The sequence below is a fragment of the Rhinoderma darwinii genome, chromosome 6 (genome assembly GCF_050947455.1).
Source record: "Rhinoderma darwinii isolate aRhiDar2 chromosome 6, aRhiDar2.hap1, whole genome shotgun sequence".
In the NCBI taxonomy this organism is placed as follows: Eukaryota; Metazoa; Chordata; class Amphibia; order Anura; family Rhinodermatidae; genus Rhinoderma; species Rhinoderma darwinii.
Window position 1 is genome coordinate 92,698,337 of NC_134692.1, and position 17,137 is coordinate 92,715,473.

Sequence of the window (17,137 nt, forward strand, 5' to 3'; positions counted from 1 at the left end):
CACAAAAACAAGCCCACATACAGGGACATCAACAGAAGTATATGTCCACTCTTACTTTTTGTTTAATTGCATTAAGTTATACAATTTGTCATGATACCAATTCAATACAATCTCACTCCATCCAGTAAAAAAAAGTATACGTTAAACATAAAAGTCTATGGTGGACGAATGGCCTTGGTCAGAGGCATCGGTTGCTGCCATCCAATAATAATACATATAGGTTAAATGTATACAGTTTTAACATGGGATTCTATGGGTGACGGATGCCTTTGATGAATACCATTCATCGGCTATCTGTCGCCCCCAGTCCCTCATGGCATAAAAAGGTTTTTTTTACTGAACGGCTGACATATACTTTGTTTTTTTTTACATGGCAGCCTATGTGCGATGGAAAAAGTAAGTGAGGCGACAGTAGTAAAGCGTAAAAGAAAACTATGCATAATGAAGTTAACATTTGTTTTTCATTGCACAGTAAGCAGCCTTTAAAATAACATACCAAAATTCAAATGTGGAATTGATATTTACCCCCCCCCCCAAAAAAAAATGCCCTTATATAGTTATGTCGATTAGAACATTTAAAAAAAACGTTATGGCTCTTGAAATAAAAGCCGTGTCCTTAAGGTATTGCTATTTATTTTGTTTTGTTACTAGTTTCCCTATTTTCCAATGAAATTTAATAGGTAAAGTAAGGTTTAAACTATGAAAATGCCAAAACTACCATCATGGGTTGTCTAATTTGTTTAAAAGAATCTTAAGAAGGATGTCAGAGCGCCCAGCATTCATTAAGAGATGCAATCGATTCATTTACAATAAAGTAATGGCTCATTATATTGAATTATATGCCATTCTTTTCAATAAAGACTAATCGCACATGCAGTCAAGGACCAAAACTACCCAATGTGTGTCTAAGGCCTCATGCGCACGACTATAGTTTTTATCTGTTATTACAGATCCGTAATTACAGATAACCTGTGGACCCATTAATTTCTATAGGCCATGGACACCTTTCCGTATATTTACGGATGCGTGTCCGGGTCGTTGAAATGATCGGCAAAATATAGGACGTGTCATATTCCTGTCCGCAATTGCAGCACGGACCCATAGAAGTTTAGGGAGGCGTGGAAAACTACAGACGGCTACGGATTCATCTGTAGCCGTCCGTAATTGCGGAAGTGTTGCTATGTGAGAAAACGGCACCTGAGCAATTATGTCACATTTTTAAGGGGTTGGTGACATCATTTGTAAACTCCCGTATTTGCTGACAGTGTGCCAGATATGTGAATGACTTCACCACGGTAGTGTGCATGAGGCCTTCAAAGAATATGAGAAATGCAAAGTTTGCGTTAACAGGTTAATTCATGTTAAAGGGCATCTGTTATGAAAATGCTGTTTTTGTATTTGTTAATGCTCAATCATTTTAGATAAATATGTATTTTGCACTGTGATGGCTATTTTCTCACAACTTACGTCGCATGAATTTCATATGTGTTTCTTAACCCCTTCTTGCCGCAGCCATTTTTAGTTTTTCCTTTTCGTTTTTTCCTCCCCGCATTTCAAAAGCTATAACTTTTTTATTTTTCCATAGTTTTTTGTGTTTTGTTTTTACGGCTTTTAGCGATTGGTAAAAATTACATGTTAGCTTTATTCTGCGGTTTATTATGATTCCAGCTATACCAAATTTATTTCGTTTGTTTATATTTTGTAAAAGAGAAATACAAATTAGTTGGAAAATAATTAGTTTTGTGTTGCCATATTCTGAGACCCATAAGTGTTTTTATTTTTCCATCGATGGAGCTTTGTGAGGGCTTGTTATTTGTGGGATGAGCTGTAGTTTTTATTGGTACATATTACTTTTCGATCACTTTTTAATCTGGTTGTTTTTTACCAAAAAACTGAAATTCTAGCGTGTTTTTTTTTCTGTTTTGATGTATTTAAAGGGAATGTGTTGCTAGAAAAAATTGTTTTTTTTTAGTTAAACAATTCGTGTATATGTGATTAAACATTGTTCTCATTTTTTTAATTTTTTTCACGAGTCAGGAAATATTATAAATTAGATTCTAATTTATAATATTTCCCAGCGCTGGTCACTAGATGGAGCAATTCCCAAAATTGCAGCATTGCATGTGGTAAAGCAACCACATTGCTTTATACTGCAAAATTTGAGAAAACTCACTCGCTCTAGTGAGCTCTCAGAATCCCCCCCTCCTTTATCCTGGCTAGTGTCGGGAGAAACGAGGGGATTGAACGCTCAATCCTCCTACACTGTGTGTCGCCATTTTTTGAGCTAACACACAGTGTAGTAGGTTTACATACAGTAGTAAACACACACTAAAACACGAACATACATAGAAATAACTTACCTACTCCTGCTGCCGCCGCTCCCTCCGGTCCATCCGCTCCGTCTGCTGCCGCCACTCCAAGTGCACAAGTCCGGAAGCCGCGACCGGAAGTAGTAATCTTACTGTCCGGTCGCGACTTCCGGTCCACAAGAAAATGGCGCCGGACGTCGCACAGTTCAACTTGGACTGTGTGGGAACAGCGCATGCGCCGTTCCCACACAGACGGCGTACAGCATAGTGGATGGAACGGGCCCCGTTCGCATTCACTATGGGACTGTATGTGCCGTATTCCATGTCTGTATGTGTCGTAAATCGACACATACAGAAATGGAAAAGAAAATGGCAGCCCCCATAGGGAAGAAAAAGTAAAAAAATAAAAAAAAGTTAAACACAAACACACAAATAAATAAAAAATGTTTTAATAAAACACTAAAATCAAAATTAAATAATGTAATAGAATAATCGTTTGGATTTACAGTGAAGGAAATAATTATTTGATCCCTTGCTGATTTTGTAAGTTTGCCCACTGTCAAAGTCATGAACAGTCTAGAATTTTTAGGCTGTGTTAATTTTACCAGTGAGAGATAGATTATATAAAAAAAAAAAGCAGAAAATCACATAGTCAAAATTATATATATTTATTTGCATTGTGCACAGAGAAATAAGTATTTGATCCCCTACCAACCATTAAGAGTTCAGCCTCCTCCAGACCAGTTACACGCTCCAAATTAACTTGGTTCCTGCATTAAAGACAGCTGTCTTAAATGGTCACCTGTATAAAAGACTCCTGTCCACAGACTCAATTAATCAGTCTGACTCTAACCTCTACAACATGGGCAAGACCAAAGAGCTTTCTAAGGATGTCAGGGACAAGATCATAGACCTGCACGAGGCTGGAATGGGCTACAAAACCATAAGTAAGACGCTGGGTGAGAAGGAGACAACTGTTGGTGCAATAGTAAGAAAATGGAAGATATACAAAATGACTGTCAATCGACATCGATCTGGGGCTCCATGCAAAATCTCACCTCGTGGGGTATCCTTGATCCTGAGGAAGGTGAGAGCTCAGCCGAAAACTACACGGGGGGAACTTGTTCATGATCTCAAGGCAGCTGGGACCACAGTCACCAAGAAAACCATTGGTAACACATTACGCCGTAATGGATTAAAATCCTGCAGTGCCTGCAAGGTCCCCCTGCTCAAGAAGGCACATGTACAGGCCCGTCTGAAGTTTGCAAATTAACATCTGGATGATTCTGAGAGTAATTGGGAGAAGGTGCTATGGTCAGATGAGACTAAAATTGAGCTCTTTGGCATTAACTCAACTCGCCGTGTTTGGAGGAAGAGAAATGCTGCCTATGACCCAAAGAACACCGTCCCCACTGTCAAGCATGGAGGTGGAAACATTATGTTTTAGGGGTGTTTCTCTGCTAAGGACACAGGACTACTTCACCGTATCAATGGGAGAATGGATGGAGCCATGTACCGTCAAATCCTGAGTGACAACTTCCTTCCCTCCACCAGGACATTAAAAATGGCTCGTGGCTGGGTCTTCCAGCACGACAATGACCCGAAACATACAGCCAAGGCAACAAAGGAGTGGCTCAAAAAGAAGCACATTAAGGTCATGGAGTGGCCTAGCCAGTCTCCAGACCTTAATCCCATCGAAAACTTATGGAGGGAGCTGAAGATCCGAGTTGCCAAGCGACAGCCTCGAATTCTTTATGATTTACAAATGATCTGCAAAGAGGAGTGGGCCAAAATTCCATCTAACATGTGTGCAAACCTCATCATCAGCTACAAAAAAACGTCTGACTGCTGTGCTTGCCAACAAGGGTTTTGCCACCAAGTATTAAGTCTTGTTTGTCAAAGGGATCAAATACTTATTTCTCTGTGCACAATGCAAATAAATATATATAATTTTGACTGTGATTTTCTGTTTCTTTTTTTTATATAATCTATCTCTCACTGGTAAAATTAACCTAGCCTAAAAATTCTAGACTGTTCATGACTTTGACAATGGGCAAACTTACAAAATCAGCAAGGGATCAAATACTTATTTCCTTCACTGTATATGTTTGTTTGTTTGTTTGTTTGTTTACATTAATTTATAGGAAAAATGGGAAAGTTGTTTTTTTTCCCTCTATTACTTAAAACTTTTTTAACCTATCTTTTTAAAAAACAATTTTAGTCCCTCTAGGGGACTTGAACATGTAATTGTTAGAGCGCTCGTACAATACGCTGCAATAATTATGTATTGCAGTGTATTGGTATTTTAATGGTCTTTTATTAAAGCCCCCTTATCTGAGGATCAAGATTACAGACCTGGGGGTCTTTATTAGGCTATCATGTCTATCATGGGCACCCTGCAATCCTGTAAGGAAAAACTGTTTCCCTTCTAGCCAGGAGCCTGAACTTTCCTTTATACCGAATCGTTTTTTGTTATTAGCCATGTTATAAGATTTCCCCGGCTAGAGGAGGAGTGGGGTACAGCTGCCTGTAAAGAATTAATCTGTAAGAGGAGGAGGTGTATACAGCTGCTTGTTAAGGGTTAACCGGAGTCTCTAACTACATACACACAGCCAGCAGGTGACACACACAGAGGGGAAAGCTGTAATAGGATTTGCCTCTGCTGTTTCTGATCATTTTTCACTAAATACCATAGGACCTACAAAATAAAAAGGTATCCGTTCCATTTTTAAAAAGAAAGCCCCACTTGTCCCGCAAAACAAAAAAATGGGGGAGGTAGACACATACAAAAAAAAAAAAAATCACCGTTTGAATGTGACATTCTAAATGGGTCAATTTTCCTCTGGGTTTTAAGGCCAAAAACACCCCCGGTCATGAAAGGGTTAATATGTGCTTGTTTTTTTTCCCACAGGCTACAAGCTGTATGTCTGCCGGCAAACACACAGTTACTTCTAATACAGCAAAAAATTCAGATGAACCCATTCTTACGCCACAGAAAGGAGGATCAGATATTTCACTTTTTAATTTGGATATAAGCACAGCTTCTGAAAACATCAAGATGCATATTTCAGTCATGAACTTGCTTTTATGGCTAACTCTATTGACCTTACCTTGTTTTATTTACTGGCTCAAAAATTTAAGGTATGTTTTTGAGTTAAACAATGATTTGTACTATTACTGTATTCTGGTTATTAAAGCAGAACAATTAAAAGGGTTATGTGTGGATGGAAAATTATTAGCAGTGTACTGCAGTATGTGAGTACACTTGCTAATATACATTCCGGTCCCCTGTCGCGCTGATTACTATATTTTAATAGATTTTTACAGCGCTGCCAGTGGACCGGTAGTCTAGTGGCACAGTCTAACTTCATGACGACACAACTCTCGTCATGTGAAAGGCCCTGCTGTAGTCTGTGTAATCGCTGTACTACTGGGGGTATTACCATCTCAGACATTTATGGCATATTCACAGGATATGCTATAAATTTCAGATTTATGCAGATCACACCTCACTTATCTCTAGAACGAGGTCATGTGACCGCACCCTACCTATTGGGTTCCAGTCACTGAGTTAGGAGGTCGGCAGGTTTTCCAGATGCGTGTTTTGTTTGCTATGCTGCTTCCAGGACTCCCTTAGAAGTGGATGAGAGTTATAGAAAATGTATGGCAGCAAGCTACATTGTTTCCATAGCTCCTGAGTTTCAGAAACAGCTTAACTTACTAGGCTACACTGTTTCCGTAACTGCCATTAACTTCTGTGGGGTTTCGGGAAACTGTTTAGCAAAACGCGCTCTGTTGTTTTCCGTAATAACCGTCTACCTGGTAAATCAGTGGCCGGAGCCTATCGACAGCAGGAAAAGGTAGGGTGGGAGTCAGGGTGGCCTATTCTACAAATAGTTGCAATTCCTAAAGGTGGGACTGGCATCTTTGGGACATTTATGGCCTACCCTGTGGATATGCCATAAATGTCTAACAGGTGTGCAGTCTCTGAATAATTTTATTAGTCATTATCAGAGTAGCTCTGGCACAAAAACTTGTTTTGTTTGCGAAGTACATAATTGTTATATTTAGTTGTGTGACTTTATTAATTGCAGAATCAGAGTTTAACTAAACCAATTATATACAAATGGTATTGTTTACTTTGCACAACATCAATTGTTACTCCAAAGTTAATTGTGTAATCATCCAGATTCTGATTCTTCTCAACTAAATTAAAACACCTGGATATAGCCCAGTACATTTTTTTTCTAGACAACTTATGAAAAAATCACAGACAGCCAACGTTTTTGACAAACAAATTAGAATTTGGAAGCATGAATTCACACATCTCAATTTGTTGTACATTTTGATTCAGATTTTCTAGCCAAAGCCAGAAGCGGTTTCAAAAGGATGAAAGATATACTGGAAGAACATATACTTTTCCTTCCTCCTGGATCCACTTCTAGCTTTGGCTTAAAAAATCTGCACCAAAATCTGCAACAAATTTTGATGTGTGAACATAGCCTTTGTAATTGGAACTCAACCTAAAGATGAGTAATATGTCTATATTCCAGAATACTAGCATCTCCCACATTAGGAGCATTTAATGTCAACTGTAAAATTATGATTATTAACCCCTTCCTTCTCATACAGTTACGTTGTGGGCACTAGTGCCTTAGCGCCTTCCCACATAACTGTATGTGAGGGTGATAGTGCAGGTTCAGAAGATGAGCCCGCACCATTACCAGCAGTGTCGACTGTATATTACAGCTGACAGCCTGCTTTAACTGCAGGAACCGTAGCTAGTGCCGATCCCTGCTAATTAACCCCATTAGATTCAGCGTTCAACAGTAACCATGGCATCTAAGAAGTTAGAACGCCATCAGGCCCCCCTGCGACACGATTGCGGGGTACTGATGGTTGCTATAGCAACTGGAGGCCTAACAATAGTCCAGGTCTTCCAGATTCAGGACCTAATAGGCTGCCTGTCCGTGTGAAATGGACAGGTATAATACACTGAAATACATAAGTATTGCAGTGTATTATACCAGAGATTGGACAGCTGGACCTTAAAGTCAACTAGTGGGGAAAAGAAAAAGAAAAAAAAATGTTGTTAACCCTTTTTTGCACCTGGACATAATGGCATGTCCTGGTGCAGGGGGTGATGTATGGAGCAGGCTCATGCGATGAGCCCGCTCCATACGCTGCGAGTTTCAGCTGTTTCAGCCTAATGAAGGTCTCCAGGTCTGCCTTCACTCTGCCTCTGTTAAGCCATGCCTCTGGCAGGGCTTGACAGAAGCCTGTAAAAATTACAATATACTGCAAAACATTAATATTGCAGTGTATTTTACCAGCAATCTAACAATGCTGGCTCAAGTCTCCTAAGGGGACTATGAAAATGTGTAAAAAAAAAAAAGTTATATGAAGTTATGAGTAGTGAAAAAAAATACTTAAAAGTTCGAGAATCCCCCCTGTTCTCATATTTCCTCTAAAGTAATGTAAAAAATAAACAAAATCAGTATCGCTGCGTCCATAAAAGTCTGAACTATTACAATATACCATTATTTAACTCGCACGGTGAATGCGGTAAAATATTGAATAATTTAAAACGCCTCACATTAGCTCTCAAATTTTTTTTTATAAAAAGTGATCGAAAAGTGGTATGTACCAAAAAATAGTAGCAATAAAAATTCCAGTTCGTCCAAAAAATAAGCCCTCAGACCGTTCAATCAACGAAAAAATGACAACGTTTTGGCTCTCAGAATGTGGTGAAACAAAATACGGTATCAACGTAATCGTATTGAGCCACAGAATAAAGTTGTCATTTTTACCACACGGTGAAAGCCGTAAAAGCGAAACTCAAAAAACAATGGAGGAATTGCAGTTTCTTCTAATTTGGGCCTGCAAAGACTTTCTTTTACGTTTCCCAGTACATTATATTGGACATGTTTAATGGTGCCAATAGAAATTACAAGACTTCCTGCAAAAAAAAAAGCCCTCACACCTAAAAAAACCTCAATAAAAAGTGATCAAAAAGTCGCATATCCCCCAAAATGGTACAAAAAAAAAAAAACTGCAGTGCAAGCCGCAAAAAAACAAGCCCCATCACCGAAAGATGATAAAGTTATGGCTCTTAGAATATGGCGACACAAAAAAGAAGTAATTTTCAGGCGACGTATCGACGGGCAGAATATTTAATATGTCATTTATAGCACATAGTGAACGCGGTAAAAAATAAGGCTAAAAAACAATATCAGAATTGCTGTTTTTTGGTCACCACGCCTCCCCAAGAAAATAAATAAAAGGTGATTAAAAAGTCGCATGTACCCCAAAATGATATGAATAAACTCTACAGCTTGCTTCGCACAAAAATAAGCTCTCACACAACTCTGTTGACAAAAAACTAAAAAAGTTCTGGAGCTCAGAATACGGCGGCACAAAAGGTGCAGAGTGTGTTCAAAAAGGGAAATAAGATCGGGCACTATTTATCAGTGCAACACTGGCCACAGATTATCATCTATTTTCCCCATTATTATACCCTCTTATTATGCCCTGATGTACTCCGCACAACATACATATGCCCCCATATTATATACTGAAATATCAGTAAAACCTCAAACACAACTACTACCAAGCAAAATCCGCACTCCAAAATTTAAATGGCACTTCTTCCCTTCTGAGCCATACAGTGTTCCCAAACAGCAGTTTGTTCACATATATGGCATTCCCATACCCGGGTTAACGTGCTTAACAGTTTGAAGTATTAGGATTAAAATGGAATTTCTGCAAAAAAAAATAAAAAATTGTAAATTTCACCTCCACTTTGCTTAAAGAGGCTCTGTCACCAGATTTTGCAACCCCTATCTGCTATTGCAGCAGATAGGCGCTGCAATGTAGATTACAGTAACGTTTTTATTTAAAAAAAACGAGCATTTTTGGCCAAGTTATGACCATTTTTGTATTTATGCAAATGAGGCTTTCAAAAGTACAACTGGGCGTGTTTAAAAGTACAACTGGGCGTGTATTATGTGCGTACATCGGGGCGTTTTTACTTCTTTTACTAGCTGGGCATTCTGACGAGAAGTATCATCCACTTCTCTTCAGAACGCCCAGCTTCTGGCAGATCACGCTGTGACGTCACTTCCCCAGGTCCTGCATCGTGTCAGACGAGCGAGGACACATCGGCACCAGAGGCTACAGTTGATTCTGCATCAGCATCAGCGCTTGCAGGTAAGTAGCTACATCGACTTACCTGCAAACGCCGATGCTGCTGCAGAATCAACTGTAGCCTCTGGTGCCGATGTGTCATCACTCGTCCGACACGATGCAGGACCTGTGAGTGACGTCACAGCGTGATCTCTCGAGAACACGCTGTGTGTCTGTGCACTGCCAGAAGCTGGCCGTTCTGAAGAGAAGTGGATGATTCTTCTTGTCAGAACGCCCAGCTAGTAAAAGAAGTAAAAACGCCCCGATGTACACACATAATACACGCCCAGTTGTACTTTTACTTTTAAACACGCCCAGTTGTACTTTTGCAAGCCTCATTTGCATAAATACAAAAATGGTCATAACTTGGCCAAAAATGCTCGTTTTTTAAAAATAAAAACGTTACTGTAATCTACATTGCAGCGCCTATCTGCTGCAATTGCAGATAGGGGTTGCAAAATCTGGTGACAGAGCCTCTTTAAATCCTGTGTAATGCCTAAAGAGTTAGGAAACATTCTAAATGCTGTTTTTAATACATTGAGGGGTGCAGTTTTTTAAATGGGGTGATTTATGGGGTAAAGGTGTAAGAAATTCCTGCTAAAATTATAAGCTTTGTAATGTCCTAGTAAAATAAAAGGATGTACAAAAATCTATGGCAACATAAAGTAGACCTATGGTAAATGTTAACTAGTTACTATTTTGTTCAGTATTACGATCTGTCTTACAAGCAGATACTTTAAAATTTAGAAAAATGCTAATTTTTGCAAATTTTCTCTAAATTTTGGTGTTTTTCATAAATAAACACTGACTGTGTCAACCAAATTTTACCATTAACACAAAGTACAATGTGTTATGAGAAAACAATCTCAGAATCGCTTGGATAAGTAAAAGCACCCCAAAGTTATTACCAGATAAAGTGACACGTCAGATTTGAAAAAAGGGGCTGTGTCCATAAGGCAGGCTCGATCCTTAAGGGGTTACAATCATAATAACCTGTACAGGCTCCCCCAATGTAAATAAAATCTACGGACACATCCATGTCTTTTTTTTTTTTTTTTTAATAAACTTTTTACAGACATGGGAAAAGGTCCCTGTCTTTATAGACTGTCCAGAAATGTACAGACGGTTGGCAACCCCGTGCACAGTGTTTTAAGGAAGGTGCATCCTCCACTAGCCTGGATATAGGAGTAAAAAATATAGACATACATCCAAAATTTCCCGAACTCAGCAGGATGGCCCCGGATGTCCCGTACGACTAATGGTATGTCCCTCTGTCAACTATATCTGTGTCCTCAGGACGCAGATACAGTTGAATCCAATGCTGAAGCAAGGAGCCGTCAACTCCGGGCTTCAGCATTCACCGTCCACTCATTGAGGACTCACCGGGCACAGTGCTACTTTAAGGGCTGAGCCGTATTTGGACAGTGATGTCAGGCTTACAACCATGAAGTCCCCGGCTAGTGCAATGCAAGCTCTCTGGCCGGGGACTCCTGTCTTGGGAAAGCCCTAGACGTCACTGTCCAAAGATGGATGCTTCCGTCATCTCAAAGCCCCTAACATCACTGTTTATATATTGACAGTGACGTCAGGGGCTACTCCTGGAGCATAATCCCCGGCCAGAGCGTTGCCGATGCTCTGGCCGGGGATTCCGCTCATGGAGAAGCCCCTGGCGTCACTATATATGGACGATGATGTCAGGGGCTACTCCTGGAGCGGAATCCCCGGACAGAGCGTCGGCAACGCTCTGTGCAGGGATTCCGCTCATATAGGGAGCCTCTGATGTCACTGTCCATATATGAACAGTGACCTCAGGGGCTACTCCTGTTGCATAATCCCGGGCCATAGCGTTGCCAACGCTCTGGCCGGGGATTCCGCTCCTGGAGAAGCCCCTGGCGTCACTATCCATATATGAACAGTGACGTTAGGGGCTACTCCTGGAACAGAATCCCTGTTCACAGCGTGGTTGACGCTCTGGCTGGGGATTCTGCTCCAAGAGGGAGCCCAAATGGCGCTATCTACGGGGGGTATCATTATCTGCAGGGGGTGGCGCTATCTTGAAGGAGGGTGTGGCACTATCTAGATGGACACTGGCACTATATGGGCACTATCTACAGGGAACACTGTGGCGATGCCACTGTATATGTGGGCACTGGCACTAGGAGCAGCTAGGGGGCATTGTACTGTATGGGGCAGCTGAGGTGGCATTATGCTGTATGGGGGTAGCTATGGGGAATTGTACTGTATGGGGCAGCTATGAGGGCTTTATGGTGTATGGGGGCATCTGTATGGGCATTATACTGTATGGGGGCATATGTGTGGGCATTATACTGTGTGGGGGAATCTGTGTTGACTTAATACTGTATAGGTGCACCTATGGGGCATTATACTGTAAGAGGGCACTATACTGTGTGGGGGCAGCTATTTGGCATTATACTGTGTGGGAGGCACTATGGGGTATTCTACAGTTTGGGGGCAGTTATACGGGAATTATACTGTGTGTTGGATTTTATGGGGGCATTATACTGTGTGGGCTGGACCGGGGGTGTATGGACGGGGTTAGAGGCGTGGCTTAAAAAAATTGTACCCCTTTGCTTGAAAGTTGGGAGGTATGAATATAGAGGGTATAGATCATAAATGAAATTTTTATAAAGTATATTCTAGAAATCCAACTGTTGCATTGTCCCACAAATCAATACAAATATTTACAATCCAATAGTTCAAAGGGGATAAATACAAAGTTATGCATTTGAAGACTATTAATCTGCATGCACCATATGTCCTAGGGGGAATAAAACTGGAATAGTCACTAATGGAGAAGGATCTAGATATACTTGTAGATCAGGGGTCTCGAACACGCGGTTTGCAGGCCGCATGCGGCCCTTTAGGCTGTCATCTGTGGCCCACGGGGCACTGCAGCTTCCTCGGGAGGAGGAGTGCACCTGCAAATGGCGAAACCACTGACGTCACTGTCTAGAGCTTATACTAGCACTCTGCTACAGTACTCCTGCTCGGAGGAAGCCCATGACATCACTGCCCATATATGAGCTGGAGTCCCAGGAAGAGCGCTAGTAGCGCTCTGCTCTGGGACTCCGGCTAGGGCAACCCCTGACATCAGTGTCAAGAGCGGAGATGGAGTCCCAGGCAGAGCGGTAGTAGCACTCTGCCTGGGACTCCGGCCCTGTGGTTGCCATGACATCACTGTCCATATATAGACAGTGATGTCAGCAGCAGAGCTGGAGTCCCAGGCAGAGCGCTAGTAGCGCTCTGCCTGGGACTCTGGGGTTGCCCCTAACATTACAGCTGTCTATGGACAGTGGCGTCAGGGGCTCCTCCAGCAGAGGAATCGCAGGTCTAAGCGTCGGCAACACTCTGGCTGGGGATTCCACTCCTAGAGGGAGCCCCAATGGAGCTATCTACAGGGGGGTAGCACTATCTACAGGGGGTGTGTGGAACTCTCTACAGAGGGAACTATGGCATTCTCTACAGAAGGCACTGTGGCATTATCTAAGTGGGTGTGGCATTATCTACATAGAGCACTGTGGCATTATCTACAGAGGGCACTGTGGCATTATCTACAGAGGGCACTGTGGATTTATCTACAGAGGGCACTGTGGCACTATCTAAAAAGGAGCTGTCCAATCTTCATATTTTTGTGTCTGCCACACGCTGCCAACTGAGCAGCCAGACTGCATTTACCAACACTTAATCTGGAAACTCGCAAATTTCCATTAAGTTTAAACCTAGCGCTTTTATTATAGTAATATAGTATTATTTTAGTAATGTAGTGTTGTTATAGTAGTTTAAATAACTTATTGATTAACAATAAGTTTGTATTGTATCAAATTTGAAAGTAACGTCACCTTCATATTTTTTCTATTTACGCTGAGTTTGAGACCCCTGATGTAGATCATATACTAAATAACAGCTTAAATGCCAATCGTCTGCTTCTAAGGCCAGCAAGAAACTGTTGTGTATTAAAAGTATGCATCGACAAGGACTTACAGTACCTTGCAAAAGTGTTCATTCAATTGGTGTTTTTCCCGTTTTGTTGCTTTACAACATTGAATTAAAACAGTGTTTTTGGAGGGCTGGTATTATTTGCAAGTTATGTTTTACTGTGGCACAAACAATTATTAAGAGAAAAAAAATAGAGAACTTTAAGGTTCATAAGTTTACACTTCCATAAAGTAAATATTTTGTGGAGCCGCCATCAGGGCAATACAGATGGTACTCCCGTCATGGGCCTGGGCTAAACAGGGGCCTGCCGAGACCGCTGGACACTTATTAAAGCCCGTGCGATTTTACTTAAAGAGGCTCTGTCACCAGATTTTGCAACCCCTATCTGCTATTGCAGCAGATAGGCGCTGCAATGTAGATTACAGTAACGTTTTTATTTTAAAAAAAACGAGCATTTTTGGCCAAGTTATGACCATTTTCGTATTTATGCAAATGAGGCTTGCAAAAGTACAACTGGGCGTGTTTAAAAGTAAAAGTACAACTGGGCGTGTATTATGTGTGTACATCGGGGCGTGTTTACTACTTTTACTAGCTGGGCTTTCTGATGAGAAGTATCATCCACTTCTCTTCAGAACGCCCAGCTTCTGGCAGTGCAGATCTGTGACGTCACTCACAGGTCCTGCATCGTGTCGGCACCAGAGGCTACAGTTGATTCTGCAGCAGCATCAGCATCAGCATTTGTAGGTAAGTAGCTACATCGACTTACCTGCAAACGCCGATGCTGCTGCAGAATCATCTGTAGCCTCTGGTGTCGATGTGTCCTCGCTCGTCTGACACGATGCAGGACCTGTGAGTGACGACACAGCGTGATCTCTGGAGAACACGGCTGTGTCTGCACTGCCAGAAGCTAGGCGTTGTGAAGAGAAGTGGCTGATACTTCTATGCACAACGCCCAGCTAGTAAAAGTAGTAAACACGCCCCGATGTACGCACATAATACACGCCCAGTTGTACTTTTACTTTTCAACACGCCCAGTTGTACTTTTACTTTAAACACGCCCACTTGTACTTTTGCAAGCCTCATTTGCATAAATACGAAAATGGTCATAACTTGGCCAAAAATGCTCGTTTTTAAAAAATAAAAACGTTACTGTAATCTACATTGCAGCGCCTATCTGCTGCAATAGCAGATAGGGGTTGCAAAATCTGGTGACAGAGCCTCTTTAAGTAAACGTGCTCAATAACTTGGCAATTTGTGAACATGTGACCTGCTCACTTCGCCTTTGAACCTGCACGGACACTAGTTCTGTGCTGCTTGGACCTGCCCAACCATGCTCCAGCCGCTGCCTCCATCTCCATGGTGAACAGCGGCGAAATGGTAATATAACCTACCAGGAAGATTCCTGGTGGGCAGGTCAGTCAGTGGGCCGCCCCTAGTGTTCTGCACTGGCATCTCCCGTGCATGCAGAACACTCTGTGCCACTTGGAATTGCCGTTTGGATGAGAGCCTGTCAGTCTCCCTAGCTTACAGGCATTCATCCAATCAGCAGGTGCTCGTGGGAGAACCAATGAAGTGACCGTGGGCGGAGCCATGATGAGAAGACGGCCCTGTAAGTTCATAGTAAAAGAGCCTAGGCTGCAACTTACTGGTAAAAGTAAGAGCAATGTTGGGGGGCAATGTCTGATTTTATTTATTGTGCTGGGGCAGGTGAGAAGAAAAGTTAAAAAAAATTGTGGCATTCATAAGGCCCCATGCACACAAACGTAAAAATGCCCGTAATTACGTCCCATTATTACGGGCCCATAGACTTATATTGGCCACGGTTACCTTCCGTTTGCTTACAGGAAGGTGCCCGGGCCGTCGAAAAATATGGAACATGTCCTATTTCAGGCCGTAATTACGGCACGGGCAGGCCCATAGAAGTATAGACTATGGGGCTCCCGTAATTACGGGTGGCTACGTGTGTGCACCCGTAATTACGGGAGCGTTGCTAGGCGACGTCAGGGGATAGTCACTGTCCAGGGTGCTGAAAGAGTTAACTGATTGGCAGTAACTCTTTCAGCACCCGGGACAGTGACCACCGCTGGAGTTAATAGTATTAAAAGTTAACTTACCTGCTTCTTCCTCCAGTCCGGCCTCCCGGGATGACGTTTCATCCCATGTGACCGCTGCAGCCAATCGCAGGCGAATCACAGGCTGCAGCGGTCACATGGACTGCCGCGTCATCCAGGGAGGTCGGACTGGATGTCAAAAGAGAGACGCGTTACCAAGACAACGGTACGTATGAACTTCTTTTAATCGCTGCGGAAACTCTGCCCGAAAGGGCTGCCCCATCACTGAAAGAGAGAAGGGGCTGCCGATTAGTACAGAGAAAACGGCTCCGTAAATACGGGTGGAATACTGGAGACAACGGACCCGTATTTACGGGCATGGGTCCGTAAATACTGGTGGAATAGAGGTCGAATACGTGTGACAAAGGAACCGTATTTACGGGAGGAAAAAAATATGGTCGTGTGCATGAGGCCTTAGCCTGAGTTCACATTCCACGGTCAAAACGCGTTTTGTTTTTTTTGCTGCACCACTTTGTCAGAATTTTCCGAAAATCTCGGCAAAATGGCATGGTTTTGCCGCAATTTTTTTGAAAATCGCTGGAAAATGGTGCGGTAAAAAATGCATTTTGACAACGGCATGTGAACCCAGCCTTATGAATAATCGCCGATCCTGTCCCCTGTAACGCTGGGTTCATACGTCGCGGTCAAAATGTATCTTTTGACTGCGTCGGGGAAAACCCAACATCAGGCTGGGTTTTCAAGCTGCAGTTTTGATAATTTTTTTGCTGCGTTTCGTACAATATAGTGGTAAAATGCTGCAGTTTAGTACAATGTGACAATGTGATTTTCTGCTTTTTTTTTAAATATAATCTATCTCTCACTGGTAAAATTAACCTAGCATAAAAATTCTAGACTGTTCATGACTTTGACAGTGGGCAAACTTACAAAATCAGCAAGGGATCAAATACTTATTTCCTTCACTGTAAGTACATTACAATTTGATCTATTTGCAACCTAAAGCTCTTTTAAACAAATTTTAATATCTCAGAAAACTCCTTTGACAACCTTCCCCAGTGATCACTTCTTACTATGCTTCGCGCTCACCATTCCGCTCACTTCCCACCCTCTAAAGGCTCAAATGGTAAACCACCAGGGGCCCTGACAAATCTCACTGTATGGGGCCCTGAAATTTTTGATGGGGGCTCTGGCTAAAAGTACAGATGGAAGTTTCTTGGGGTATGTCTCTATTCGCTTATCACATTCAGACACTGGGATTTTTGCCAGGAAAAACTGCTCCAACTCCTTCAAGTTAGAATGGTTCTGTTGGTGTACAGCAGTCTTCAAGTCATGCCATAGATTCTCAATTGGATTGAGGTCTAGAGCTTGACTGGGCCATTCCAAGACATTTAAATGTTTTCCCACTAAACCACACCAGTGTTGATTTAGCAGTATGTTTAGGGTCATTGTCCTGACAAATCTCAATCTCTGGCAGACTGAAGCAGGTTTTCCACAAGATTTGCCCTGTATTTACTGCCATCCATCTTTCCTGCAATGCTGATCAGTTTTTCAGTCCCTGTCGATGAATGCATCCCCACAGCATGATGCTGCCACTACCATGCTTTACTGTGAGAATGG

The 17,137-nt window shown here is 42.1% G+C and overlaps 1 protein-coding gene across 4 annotated transcripts in view; it reads left to right on the forward strand.

Annotated features, from left to right (window-relative positions):
• PGAP1 (post-GPI attachment to proteins inositol deacylase 1) overlaps positions 1-17,137 on the forward strand; it is a 734,955-nt gene that overhangs the window by 640,228 nt on the left and 77,590 nt on the right. For all 4 annotated transcript variants that reach the window (XM_075830035.1, XM_075830037.1, XM_075830034.1 and 1 more), the window contains one exon: positions 5,221-5,450. In XM_075830035.1, the coding sequence (XP_075686150.1) occupies positions 5,221-5,450 (230 nt within the window). The remainder of the gene's footprint in view (positions 1-5,220; positions 5,451-17,137) is intronic.